The 15,250-nt window shown below is 37.9% G+C and overlaps 1 protein-coding gene across 1 annotated transcript in view; it reads right to left on the reverse strand.

Moving 5' to 3' along the window:
• Nucleotides 1-15,250, reverse strand: part of grip2b (glutamate receptor interacting protein 2b) — a 176,164-nt gene that overhangs the window by 25,001 nt on the left and 135,913 nt on the right. Inside the window, exons 10-14 of the mRNA XM_067398526.1 lie at nt 12,582-12,722; nt 11,260-11,412; nt 7,638-7,827; nt 1,714-1,859; nt 513-593 (exon numbers count right to left, since the gene is read on the reverse strand). Coding sequence (XP_067254627.1) covers nt 513-593; nt 1,714-1,859; nt 7,638-7,827; nt 11,260-11,412; nt 12,582-12,722 — 711 coding nt within the window. The remainder of the gene's footprint in view (nt 1-512; nt 594-1,713; nt 1,860-7,637; nt 7,828-11,259; nt 11,413-12,581; nt 12,723-15,250) is intronic.

Here is a 15,250-nt window from a genome sequence, read left to right on the forward strand (position 1 = left end):
ACAGTAAAAAGAGATTCACATCATGGATGTGCATTCGACAGATCTGCAACAACTGCATGTCAATATGGACCAAAATCTCTGAGGAATGTTTCCAGCACCTTGTTGAATCTGTGCAATGAGGAATTAAGGCAGTTCTGAAAACAAAAGGCGGTCCAGTACCAGTACTAGCAAGATGTGGCTAATAAAATGGCCGGTAAATGTGTGTGTATATATATATATATTTCAAATTATAACTAATCAAATCATTGAGAAACACTGCATGTATATTGATGGTTGCAAGTGCAGATGTTAACCTTAAATGTATTGCCTAAAAAACAGCTCTCTCACAGATAATTTTCATTTTTTGCAAGTCAGATGTGACAAAAATTTTTTTTTTTTTTTTTTTTTTTTTTTGTCTAAGTGGGGAGTTCTTGACCAAAATATGTAGCAATATGGACCAAACTAAATGAAGAATATGCCCAGACCCTTGATGTCATAACAAAACCACTGAAGAGTGAATATTCAGGTCTTACCACTGATAGTGATGCCCAGCTCCACTCCTCTTTTCTTCTGCAGCTTCACATGAAAAGTTCCACTGCTAGGCACAACAGATTCTGGCCATACAACAAAAAGTATTAAAAACAAAAAGTAATAAATGTGACCCGTGCTGGCAAAATGAGTCGCAATGAGCAAATTTTCAAAAACTAGTTATTTTTGTTATTATCATTCTCTATTAAAAAAAAACCTTCAAAATGATGTACTGTATGGTTTGTTGGAATCAGATAAAAAAAAAAAAAAAAAAAAAAACTACTGATCTACACCTGTTTGAAGTCAATAGAGTCAGTCAATTTTGAGAAAAAATAGTTAAAGTTTTCTAAAGGTTCCAAAATAAAATCACCTAGCAACCATAACTTAAAATCCCTAGTAATACCACCAAATTTGACACACACAAAGTCAAAAACTATATTTATTGGAAAAATATATGTTCAACTTTTTTTCCTCATGATACCACAATGCACTGTGCAGGGTGTTTTGACCAATCACCAAAGGCGACAACTTATTGCGACTACTGGTGTGAATCTTCACTTGCCCCATGATTCGATTCAATTATGATTCAGAGAGTAACAATTCAATTATAAAACAATTCTCGATGCATAACAATACATCTTTTCCTCCAATTCTTTTCCTAATAATAATTAATCTTTGCAGTTAAAAATATATTTTTTAAACAACTGGTTAGAAACAAGTTGGTTTTGTTTACATCAGCATGAGTTTGAAAATCACATTTCACTGGTTCAGATTCATGTCATCGAGAATTTGCTATGAATATTTACAAAGTTGGAATGTTGTGCTTTACAATGATGCCAAACTTATGCTGAGGGGAAGTGCCAGTCGTCGAGAAGCGAGCAGAGAAAAAAACTGCAATTTTTTCATGGATTATTAAAACAAAGGAAAGATTTAAGAAGGTACACCTTTCAGAAAGCATACGAATAAACAATTTTATATGTTTAATTACTATTCGGAGCATTGGGATCACTAGACGAGGGCTTAGTGAACTTATTTTTGTGAAAACCTCAAATTCGACCAAAACTGACATTTTTTACATGTAGCTTGTAATTAGCCTGTGCACATTCCAACTCATTTTGTAGCGAATTTTCAATCAAATACCAATAGAAACTGAAAAAGTTCATGTTTTATGCATTCTTAGTAAAAAACGCGGGAAACCTTACTAACCTGCCACATCAAACTCAATCTCTAGTGTCACCTTATTGGCCAGAGCAGCATCTCGGAGCAGCTGATTGGCCTCTTCCAGCGTTCCATCTTCTGTAGGAATTCCATTGATGGATAAGACTCTGTCTCCAACCTGGAGAAGCCCACACCTGCCAATCAAAATGGGAGAAGTACTAAAAAGCTCTAGAAATATTAGTGGTTTCCTTTATCGAGCAATTGAATTTAATTGGGTGGTTCTTTGCCAAAATTAGATGTAAAGTGGACCAGACTTCATGCAAATAGTCACAAGCCTAACTGTACAAAACTAATGTCAATTTAAAAAGTTGATTTATCAAACACAAACAACAAATATAGCTGCAAGCAGCAATTCGGGGCCAAGCCCCAGAAGGGGCAGTAGCGCAATACGGAGCAGGAAGAGCAAAAACAGCAGAAATTGAATGTACATGCTAAACAGCTCGTTCAGAAGGACAGGTGGAAATGAAATGAAAATTAATAGAAGTTCAGAGAATGAACACGGAATGAACTAAAAACACTTGTATCTCATTCAAGAGGAATAAAGATTAGTACAATGCTTATTTGGATAAAAAAGGTATCAAAATGACTCATTACACACAATTGTATAAAGGCACCCCACACAGGGTTCAAACCCACAACCTCCGGGTCCAATGTCCATTTCTCAACTCATTGCGCCACTGTGCAGGTGAATGTTGGCACACCTGCCGAAGTTCATTAGTTCATGTGAAAATGAACTCAAAATGAAGAATTTTTATAAAACTGCACTGAATGTTATATTTAATAACTACTTTAGATCATTCTGCAGCTCATCATGCTGTAGCGCAATACAGAGCAGGAAGAGGAAAAACAGCAGAAAATGAACAAACATGAAACAGCTGGTTCAGAATTACGGGCGAAAATGAACTCAGAACTTATGTACATAAGCTTAGATGAAAATGAACACAGCATGAAACAAAAAGCATTTATTTCTAATCCAAGAGGCAGTAAAGGAATCAAAACACACTATTTCATAAAACCTCTCCACCTGGGATTCGAACCCACTATCTTGGGGTGCAGAGCTCATCAGGTAACTGGCTTTACACATTGAGCTACTTGAGGATGCACATTCAACAATCTGTGGAAGAGAACTTTTAGTGTAAGAAAGAATTTACAAAAAAGCATTACTTAGCATGCTAACCATATTAGCATGCTAAGCTAACTTAATGCTAATGAAACTCATGGTTAACTTGATAGCTGAAGAGCCACATTAAAGAGAATGACAACTGGTTAGCATGCTAAGCAATTAGCATGCTAAGCTAACTAGCATAAGACAACAAACACAAGCAAGGTCACATTCAGAGATGAATATCTTGGGAATGGTAGCGAATATCAAAAATCCGTTCAGTCATTTCTGTGCGGCTCGGTCCAAAGATCACCTGAGCTGATTTTGGACAAAATTGGACAAAAATTGTAGGAGGAGTAGCGAAAAAACGGAATACTGTACTTTTCAAAATGGCCACTACTGTACTGGGTGGAGACTTAATGTAAGATATTGAATGTGATCAGTATGAAGAGAGGAATCAGTTGTATTGACATTCATTTTTCTGGAACAAAGGGTTCAAAAGTTATAACCTTTACAAAAGTGAATATTTGAACTGGTGGTGGCGCTATAGACTTAGTCCTAGATACTCCAAAGTTGGTCAAATTACTTTTAATTACTATCACTACAAGCATGCCAAATTTGATAATTTTCCTTCTTATGGTTCATTGATTACCATACAGGGGGAAGAAGAATAACTACGAATTTGGACATAAAGGAATTGCATGTGATAGCTTCAGATTAGACCAGTTTTAGGCAGAATGCCTAGAACAGACACAAGTTCTGCATCTTTTCCTGCCACAGTACCTCATGCGGTCTGGGCATGTGTCACACTGAGTTTCGAACCCACGATGCAGAGCATTCGGGATCCGTGGCGTAACACATTGAGCTAATCAGCCATGCAAGTTCATCAGTATGCTAAGCAGAGGTTTCAGTGTGAGAAAGAGTTCACAAAAAAAAAAGCTTCATAGCATGTTAACCATATTAGTATGCAAAGTTATTTAATGCCAACTAAGTTTTGGTTAACCTGTTGACTGAAGACCACATTAGAAAGAATAGCAATAGTTTAGCATGCTAAGCAATTACTGTGCTAAGCTAACTAGCATAAGACAACAAACACAAGCAAGGTCACATTCAGAGATGAATATCTCGGAAATGGTAGTGAATATCAAAAATCTGTTCAGTCATTTCTGTGCGGTTCGGTCCAAAGATCATCTGAGCTGATTTTGGACAAAATTGACCAAAATTTGTAGGAGGAGTAGCGAAAAAAACTGTTTTTCATTTACTTCAATATGGCAGACAGGTACATTTAAGGAAAATGGCAAATGATACATTGTCGGAATCGGCATAAGCCAGGGAATAAAATGACATGAAGCATACACATTTTGGAAAGTGTTTTCAAAAGTTATAAGCGTTTTTGAAATAATCATTACATCTGTGGAACAGTAGGTGGCGCTGTGCTGAAACTTCTCAGGTACCTTCACGACCTTCTAAAGGTCATACATTCCAATTTTTGTGAAGATATGTCAAATTGTTTAAAAGATATCGCAATTTATGACAAAATTCAAAATGGCGGACACGTGATACATCCAATATTGACAGAATCGGTATCGTCGGATTCGGCATGATCCAAGGAATCCATAGACACCAAGATCTTGATTTTCTGACAAACTGTTCAAAAGTTATTGGCCAAAATAGCCATTTTTCATATCTCATGACCTGTAGGTGGCGCTGTTCCCAAGTTTGGCATAGACCCTCAGACCATGGTTCTGATGAAGCGTACCAATTTTTGTTTCGATTGCTCAAAGTTTGGCCGAGATACAGCCTCTATACTAATTTCGGGTCGACCTCGTTAACTTCGTGACATCATAACCTTTGAACAAAGATGAATAAAAAAAATCTGTTCAGTCATTTCTGTGCGGCTCAGTCCAAAGATAATCTGATCAAAGATTGGACAAAATTGGACAAATTTTGAAGGAGGAGAAGCGAAAAAAACAAATACTGTACTTTTCAAAATGGCCACTACTGTAATGGGTGGAGACTTAATGTAAGAAGTTGAATAGCATCAGCATGAAGAGACGAATCAGATGAACTAAATTTAATTTTTCTATGACAAACAGTTCAAATGTTAAAACCGTTAGAATGTTGAAATTTTGAACTGGTGGTGGCGCTATAGAGTTGGTTCTAGAGACTCCAAATTTGGTCCAATCACTATTCATGAGCATCTCTACAACTGTGCCAAATTTCATCATTTTCTCATGTTCCGTTGATAGGGCTGCCATAGACTCCCATTCGGGAGGAAGAATAATAATAATAAAAGGGAAAACGTACAATTACAATAGGGGCTACAGCCCCTTCGGGGCTTGGCCCCTAAAAATGCATGATTAACAATATTGTATTCACATGGTTCTATATGCAATCCCAGTGTCACTGTGGGAAACTGTGTGTTCAACTGACCCAACATACAATGACTTCGAGCCCAAACACCACAAATGTCACACACTGCCACAGTACAACGCAGCTCAAAACACATCAGATCACTTGCTTCATGGTACAACAATCTCACACCGGGACTGACTCACGCACTGAGCTACAAAAACAAACAGAAACGGACACGTTTACAGGTTTGAATATAATAATGGAGGGTTTGTTTAGGGTGTCATCCAGTGACAGATTGTATTGGGTTTGCATTTCCTTGTATTGGGTTTGCTAGAGATTTTGTGGTTTAAGTTAACAAACTGTTAGCAAAACAGCTAAAAAACACCTTTGTATGAACTTAGTCTCAGATGTTTCTCCTAAAATTTCTACAAAGAGACCTAAATTGCTGACTTTTTTAAAAAAAAAAGAGTTTTAGAGAGAGAGCAACAGTTAGCCAAACACTAGCAAAAGTCAGCAAAGCAATGGATGTAGCACCTTTGTCTCAGATGTTTACTTCCTTTGGATGAATAAAAAGAAACAAGATCGTTGTTGACAAACAGTAAGAACTTAAAGCAATAGTTAGCAAAATGCTACCAAATTGTTGGCAAAACAGCTGAAATAGGATGATTGTATGAACTTAAGTCTTAAGATGTTTCTCCAAAAAGTCCTAAAAAGAGACCTACATTGCTAAAATACAGTAAAACTAGCAAAAGTTAGCAAAGCAGTAGACGTAGCACCTATGTCTCAGATTATATCCACTTTGGACAAATAAAAATGAAACAATTGTTGACATACAGTAAGAACTTAAAGCTACCGTATAGTTAGCAAAATGCTTGCAAAAATGTTAGCAAAACTGCTGAAATAGCAAATTTGTAGCAACTTAGTTTCACAGTTCCCCCCCTACAGTTTCTTTGGACAAACACAAAGAGATTCAACAATTGTTGAAGAGTAAGAGTTTAAAGCTAGTTAGCAAAGCAGCGAAAGTTCTGTAGAACCTTTATAACTTCTCAGACATTTCATCTAAACTTCCTCTGGACAGAAATAAAAAGAGACCCAAATTAGACAAATGTTGACACAAAGTAGGCTAGTAACTTGCTAGCAACATTTAGAGTAACAAGTCAGCTGTGAAGGCTCATTTTGTATTAAATTAGCCTAAATTTTTCTCCTAAAATTCTGTTAGACATTTTTCTAAAATTCCTTTGGATAAATGATAAGAGACCCAAATGAGACAAACAAGCAGCTGATGTAACAACTCAGTCCCAGATGTTTCTCCCAAAATTTATTTGGACAAATTAAAAGTGACCCAAATGAGACAATTGTTGACATGCAAGAAGCATTTAGAGCTAACCAATCGTTAGCAAATATTAGCAAAGCAGCTGATACAGAACGTTCGTAGCAACTTAGTTTCTGATGTGTCTCCTATGATTTTCTGGATAAATAAAAAGATACCCAAATATGAGATAATTGTTGGCACACAGTAAGAGGTAGAGCTACAGATAGCCAAATGTTAGCAAAAGTTAGCTAAAAAAAAACTTATTTTCAGGCATTTCTTCTAAAATTTCTTTGGACAAATAATAAGAGACCCAAATAAGACAAGCAAGTAGCTGATGTAACAACTCAGATGTTTCTCCTATAATTTCTTTGGACAAATACAAAGAGACCCCAATGAGACATTCGTTGACATGCAGTAAGAGTTTGGAGCTATAAAATTAAAGTGAATAGCATAGCAGCTAATTATGTCTCTGAAGAATCTGATGAGAAAAGTTGGGGTTCATGTTGAGATGTTTGGCTTCTGATTGAAGACTTGGTATCATGGCAAATCCAAGTACAGTTATTATGGAGATCTCTTGTCTTTTAAGATTAGGTGTGACATTAGTGTGGTCTTTCTCTGGAGAAACATCTGAGAAGCATAAGTTAAGATCCATTTGCTCTCCATTTAATCTCATTGCTGTCTAGGAAAACGCATTTGAGATGTTAAAGAGGTTCTTTTGTGATTTGTCTTTCCAGTGGATTGAGTTTAGTTTTGGAGACCCTTCCTAAGTTTTCCCTCCCTTTCAACACAAAGTGTGACAGTGACACATTCCAGTCTCTTAATATATTAAAAATTAATGTCTCTTTCTTAAACATTGCTGATAAAAGGCAAGATTTTTGCAGTGTGAGTTTCCTGCCGAGTGTTGACCCAGATTCTGAGGTAGTATCAACTCACATCCAGCTTGATCATTTTCAAGCGCCTCTCTCCGAGACAGTGTACGCCGGCTCTGTCGTATGGAATAATCTTTAAAAATATATAAGTCTTTACAAGATCTAGTTGCATTTTTAATAGATCCTCAGTCTGTTGTGGCACTGAATAGTATTTTTATATGTGCTTGATTGAGCATGGATATCTCAAACAGTTCAGTTAAAATTTGGGGCGTACCTTTCGGCCGAGCTGTCCGGCTCTATGAAGCGGATAAGAGGGGGTGCAGAGAGAGTCTCCGTCGCAAATATTCCACCTTGTAGCTGAACCCCAAACCCATTAAGAGGGTCTCCTCTCAGAGTGACCTCACTGGACTCTGTGTGGACAATCTGACCACCAGGGCCCACAGAACTTGAGGCTAAAGACACGGCTAAACAGAGAGAAATACCACCACAGAAATATCATAAATGTACTGGACTTAACACATTAAAGGGTTAGTTCACCCAAAAATGAAAATAATGTCATTTATTACTCGCCCTCATGTCGTTCTACACCCGTAAGTTCTTCGTTCATCTTTGGAACACAAATTAAGATATTGTTGATGAAATTGAGTGAGGCCTCTATTGAGAACAAAGCCATTCAAACTATCAAGGTCCATAAAGGTACTAAAAACATACTTGAAACAGTTCATGTGAGTTCGGTGGTTCTATCTTAATATTATAAAGCGACAAGAATTCTTTTTGTGCGCCAAAAAACTAAATAACGACTTTTCAACAATATTTAGTAATGGGCCGAATTTATAACACTGCTTCAGAGCTTTACAAATCGAATCAGTGAATCGGAGTGCCAAAGTCACGTGATTTCAGCAGTTTAGCCGTTTGATAGGAGATCCGAATCACTAATAAAAAAAATAAAAAAAGATTCATAAAGCTCAGAAGCTTCATGAAGCAGTGTTCTGAAATCGGCCCATATAGATATTGTTGAAAAGTCGTTGTTATTTTATTTTATTTTTTTATTTTTTTGGCGCACAAAAAGTATTATCATCACTTTATAATTAAGATAGAACCACTGAACTCACATGAACTGTTTCAAATATGTTTTTAGTACCTTTATGGACCTTGATAGTTTGAATGGCTTTGCTCTCAATAGAGGCCTCACTGAGCCATTGGATTTCATCAACAATATCTTAATTTGTGTTCCAAAGATTAATGAAGGTCTTACAGCTGTGGAACGACATGAGGGTGAGTAATTAATGACATTATTTTCATTTTTGGGTGAACTAACCCTTAAAGGTTCCATTCAGAGAACATGTTTTAACATTTAAAAAACACAAGGCACAGAGTAATGGGATGAAAAAAAAAAAAAAAACATGCAAGGTGTAGAGACTTTTTTTTTTTTTTTATAAAGTTGATGAGCGATGCCGTTTTAGAACTCTGTGTCATGTGCAATGGTTGAACACGCTGTTTATACAATGGAAAAGCAACGCAGTGAGTGCAATAATGTGTTCTATGTAAACAGTCCCTAAAAGCAAAACTCTATTTGTAAAACCTAGTGAAAAATCTATCCAAGATGGAGGAATGAAGTGAGATGTGTTGTTAGTGGTTTGTGTTGTTAGCCAAGCAACATGCTAACATCTCTACCAGTAAAAAATGTTTTATTGATAGATAAAAACAGTTCAATAAAATCAATTTTATAAAAAGCTGTGTTTACCGTTTCTAACAGTGCTTAGAGCATTGTGTTGTTAGCTAAGCAACATGCTAACAACTAACTAAAAATTAAATCGAGACATAAATCAGGCCATCTAATTAAACGAAATTGATTATTTAACCAATAATTGTGTGTGCTAGGTATTGGTAGGTAGTGCCTAGAATACTGAGTAATTAGCTTAGAAAAATGAGAGCTGTTAGGGAATGGCGCAAGGCCAGTGACGCAAGTGATAACGAGCATCACCTGGGAGGCGCACCGGCCTTGAGTCTCTCACGGAGGAGCTCCGGGAGCATAAAAGGAGGAGTGACGACCGTGAAGGATGAGAGAGGACCAGGCCTGGATATTATTTTATGTTTTATTATGTTTGTGTGGCCGGCAGACGTCCGCGAGGGTCTGCCGGCATTACTTTCGTTTTGTTCTTTGTTTATTTTGAATTAAAGTTTTGTTGAACGTTCGCCGGTTCCTGCCTCCTTCTTCCCACATTTACGAACTGTGTTACATTGGTGCCGAAACCCGAGAGGAAGGAGGGACATGCTGTCGGAGAGCCCTCGCTGCTGAGGGGGATCGCGGTGCTGCGGAGATTGGGCAGCGCGGGAGTGTGAAGACTGCGAGAGGCTGCCCGAGGCGGTGGTACTGGAGCCTTGTGAAAGGTGGGACGGAGACCCGGATGCCGTGCTCCTGGGACGAGGTGGGGTGGCTGCCGTCCAGGAGGGAGCGGAGGAGTCGCTGCCGTCCACCGTGGGCCGGAGTCTGCTGCCGTCCGCCATGAAGGGGAGGTGACGGGGGACTCACTGCCGGCTGCCCTCAGTCGGAGGAGCCATCACAGAGGATCGGGCCGTCCACTGAGCATCCAGTGCCACCGCATGGCACCACGAGGAAGAGCCTCTCGGCAGGCTGAAGACCGAGCGGCAGTGTGTCTGGGAGCCGGACCCAGTTCTTTTTTTTTTTCTCTTTTTCCTCTCTCCTCTCTCTCGTCCTGTCGTTCCCCTTGCTTCCGTCTCCTTTCTCTCGTCTCGTCTGTCCTTACCCCCAGGTGCTGCGGCCACCGAGACAGGCCCCGGGGGGGGAGTAAGCGCAGTCTCGGGAGTACCCCCCGGCCTGTGAGGGGCGATGCAGGTATGTGGTGAGCCGTGAGGGAACGGCGCGAGGCCGGTGACGCAAGTGATAACGAGCATCACCTGGGAGGCGCACCGGCCTTGAGTCTCTCACGGAGGAGCTCCGGGAGCATAAAAGAAGGAGTGACGACCGTGAAGGACGAGAGAGGACCAGGCCTGGATATAATTTTATTTTTTATTATGTTTGTGTGGCCAGCAGACGTCCGCGAGGGTCTGCCGGCATTACTTTCTTTTTGTTCTTTGTTTATTTTGAATTAAAGTTTTGTTGAACGTTCGCCGGTTCCCGCCTCCTTCTTCCCACATTTATGAACTGTGTTACAGTAATTAAAAAGTTTTATTGAAAATGAGTTCAAGCTAATTAAAACCAGACTATCTATCCAATATTGTGCTACATTGCCTAACAGTGCTTATGTTGCGTTTAAGTCCTTCTGGGAGGTTTGTATTTATGAGTTCATAGGTTGTAATTATGATGTCAGGTGACCTAAAGTAAGTTTGGTCTGAGCAAGACCTTTTCTACAAAAATATATTTTTTAACTCAATGCTCATCAGGTGTGTTTTTGCTTTTTTATGTTTTTATTCAATGTATGAAGGTATTGTAAACTATATTCTTTATTGTTCTATATTCGTAATTGTGATATACTATCATATTTTTGTACATGCAACTTTGTATTCAATAGTCGGTGCATCCATTGAGTCCTCCATGTTTGAGTCCACCTGACACGGCACTAAATTCGTGACTCAATCTTGAGTTTCCCACTTGTAATAACGAATTTGTGGAGGCATTCATGTGCATTCAACCTGTAAATACGATCTTTCCGACATGACTTGAATTCACTATTAGCGTATTGTGTAATTAGCTTAGCAACATGTTAACATCTAACTCTAATGGAATCAGTCAGGTGTATAGCCTTTTCATGAAAAGCCATTTAAAAGCCTACATAGATCATTACAAATCAGTGACTTATAAGATATCATTTAGTATGCTGTCTTTGGCCGTTTCAAGGTGAAAACACAAAATTAAAACCGATCCAGTCACCTACAGGAGCTCTTGTGCTCTTTTTTCCTCTGTCTTCTCTTTAGCATGGAGTTCCGCGGGCTCATGGGAGGAGCGACCCGGGGCAGCGTGCTGGAACCCTGGCTGGTCATGCCCGATGTTGTGGTGGACCCAGGGGAGAAGTTACTGCAGACTATCGCTAAGGAGAAGAGAGTGGGAAACAGAGAGAATGTCAGGCAGTGTAACAGCATTACAAAAAAATTTAAATCAAAGAGATGGCAATGGTCCAAGTGACTGAGCGGCTCACTGCAAGTTAATGATCCATTTTCTATTGGTCCCTTGCTAGTCTTTGCAGATCTATCCACTCCTCTAAGCATTTGTTATTTAAGGGGATGTTATATTCTATTTGGAGGCAACCGCTGGGAGGTGGATGTCTGGGTTAAGAACAATTTTCAATATTAACGTAATGCCATTTTACATGTAAATGAAGATGGATGATAGAGAAATAGATTTAATGAAGAAATGTGAGTTGCTCATGAAAAACTAAATGATGACTGTTTTGGTGCAGGAAACTGAGACAAAAAAATAAATAAATAAATGCTGCAAAATTGTGCTGCCATATTTTGTGCACATAAAAACATTGATTGTCTACTGTCAATAGTGTAGCGATGTACCAAACATCTTTCCTTTGGTCAATGTGGCAAATTCAAAACGTATGATCAACATGAACACTGGCAAAATATGAGGAAAACATTTTCGCCATCATGCAAAACTCCCAATTGTGCAGACTTCTATGATAGTCAGCATGAAACGAATGTTGAGATCATCTTTTCTTCCCTACTGTGACTAAGTATCTCACGCAAGTCCTGAAAAATTAAGCTAAAGCCTTTTTTTCACCTTCTGGTGGCGGGCTGCAGTATAGGTCGTAAACCCCACCTCTCCATGTAACAGAGTGGGACACGAGCCAAACTAAAAAAATCAAATTACACTTACTTACTTACACTTAAATACTTTTTACAAAGATCATTTCTGTCATTTTAGGTAGTTCTTATCACGCAGGTGTATGTTCAAGTATTCGTTTTTCCAGTAAGATTGGTTTGTTAGTTATTTGATGCTATAAAAACAGGGAGTAATGTCATGATTGACAGCTGTGTTTGCGACTGAGTCTGTGGGAGTGTGGCTGGGACCTTGATACCGCAGCTCTACTACTGCACAGACTCGGGATCCGAACGATGTAAATCATGGGATAATTTAAAATTTTTGGTGAAATATCCCTTTAAGGCCCATTTGCAGTATTTGTATTTCTTTAAGGAAAACACATCTTAAAAGGTGATAATTATAATTGTAAAAATGATGTAATGTAATTACATTTGCAGTAATCCTGAGAGCTGGATGGGTTACTGGAAGCAGAGGTCCATGTCGATGTCTTGCAGTGAACAGGATGTTGGGAATGGCAGTAGTTCACACAGGGGTCCCAGCAGTGCGGGTGGTCACTTTTCTGAACTTTCACTAAACACAAAATGAATGACTAAATTGAGTTGAGAAATTATTACATGCTTCTCAGAATAAATAATGACAAAAGGGTTAAAAAACATTTTTATATAAATTTGCAAGTTTATGTACTCCAACTATTTGGCGTTCTTTAAATATTGTTCTCATTAATACTCATTTGAACACTGAAATCCATCATTTGGAGTCTTGAGGGTCTGTTGAAGTCACATTCGAGTGATATTATCTGTCGCTAATACTGGTCTGTGGAAAATGAATGTGCATGCAAAACAATGAGAAAGCTCATTAGCAAACAGGCTAATGAAGTCCTGCTGCTAGAGGCAGGCTGTATAATTGAGTGCCTCTGTTTGTGCTTGTTCTCATTTGTTCTGCAGGACTGCAGTATCTCCAAGCGCTCATAATGCAGCAGGTCTGACAGTAGCAGAAGACTGAATTTAAAAGAAAGTAAAATCAATTTGATAAATTAAATAATCACAGTTGAAAAAGTAATTTATTACAGGGCAGTGGTTCTGGACCCAGATTCTGGACATGAAGTGGCAACCTAATGAAGCGGCAATATAATGAAGCATCAAATAAAAATGTACAGAAAAAAAAAAAACAAATATTAAAAGTATTATTATTACCATGGACTGCAAAAGCCCACTAACTGGCAACATTACAAACAAAACATAGGCTGAATATTGTGATTGTAATTACGACTTTGCCTCACAAGTGCGATTCACTGCAGCTTTATATCTCGTAATTGTGACTTTCTTCTAATTACAAACTTACATAACTCACAATTGTGACTATATCTTTTAATTGGGACTTTATTTCTCATAACTAGTAATTTATTTCTCATAATTGTGACAATATTTCAAAATTGCAACAGTATTTCTCGGAATTGCGACTGTCTTGTACTTGTGACTTTATTTCTCATAATTGTAATGTTATTTTACAAAACTGAACTTTTTATTGTGACTATAACTAATAATTGTAACTTTATATATTGTACTTTTAACTATTTCCCATAATTGAGTCTTATTCTTGTAACTGGGACTTTATTTCTCGTAATAGCGACAATATATCTCATAATTTTGACTATTTCTCATAATTCCGACTTATTTTCCCATAATTGAGATTTTATTTCTCATAATTGCGACTAAATCTCATGAATGCATCTTTATGTCGTAATTGTGTCTATCATAATTGCATTTGAAGGCTGCATACATCATCAAGGATGTCTTATTTAAAGGTGCCCTAGAATTAAAAACTGAATTTATCTTGGCATAGTTAAATAACAAGACTTCAGTACATGGAAATGACATACAGTGAGTCTCAAACTCCATTGTTTGCTCCTTCTTATATAAATCTCATTTGTTTAAAAGACCTCCGAAGAACAGGCAAATCTCAACATAACACCGACTGTTACGTAACAGTCGGGATCATTAATATGTACGCCCCCAATATTTGCATATGCCAGCTTATGTTCAAGGCATAAGACAAGGGCAGGACGTCTGAATTTGTGCATAGCTGAATCATCAGACTAGGTAAGCAACAAGAACAATAGTAAAAAACGGCAGATGGAGCAATAATAGCTGACATGATCCATGATATCATGATATTTTTAGTGATATTTGTAAACTGTCTTTCTAAATGTTTCGTTAGCATGTTGCTAATGTACTGTTAAATGTTGTTAAAGTTACCCTCGTTTCTTACTGTATTCACGGAGACAAGAGCCGTCGCTGTTTTCATTTTTAAACACTTGTAGTCTGTATAATTCATAAACACAACTTCATTCTTTATAAATCTCTCCAACAGTGTGTAATGTTAGCTTTAGCCACAGAGCATAGCCTCAAACTCATACAGAATCAGACGTAAACATCAAAATAAATACAATACTCACATAATCCGATGCATGCATGCAGTATGCATGATGAACACTTTGTAAAAATCCATTTTGAGGGTTATATTAGCAGTGTAAACTTTGTTTATGCACTAAGGTAAGCGTGAGCTCCGTGGGCGGGGAGCATGAGCATTTAAAGGGGCCGCAACCTGAATCGGTGCATTTCTAATTATGCCCCAAAATAGGCAGTTAAAAAAATTAATAAAAAAAATCTGTGAGGTATTTTGAGCAGAGACTTCACAGACACATTCAAGGGACACCTTAGACTTATATTACATCTTGTAAAAAAGTGTTCGATGGCACCTTTAAGAAAAGTAAATGTAATAAAATTGACTGTTATTCCTCATGATGTGTAAAATACTGTATTTTCTTTTTTACTTTGCAATCTAACAGTTATTTTTCTTAAATGAGACTGCCTCGATGACATATGCAGCCTTCAAATGTGACCTCCGGAGGACGCAGCCTTCGAAATGAGACGCAGCTAATATCTCATGATTGAGACTGCTATTGCGATTACATTGTAATTACGACTATATCTCATAAATGTGACTTTACTGTAATTGAGACTATATCTCATAAATGTGACCATCATAATTGCGACTATATTTTATAAATGTAGACTATAATAATCATAATTGTGACT

Source organism: Chanodichthys erythropterus, chromosome 10 (genome assembly GCF_024489055.1).
Source record: "Chanodichthys erythropterus isolate Z2021 chromosome 10, ASM2448905v1, whole genome shotgun sequence".
Classification (NCBI taxonomy): Eukaryota; Metazoa; Chordata; class Actinopteri; order Cypriniformes; family Xenocyprididae; genus Chanodichthys; species Chanodichthys erythropterus.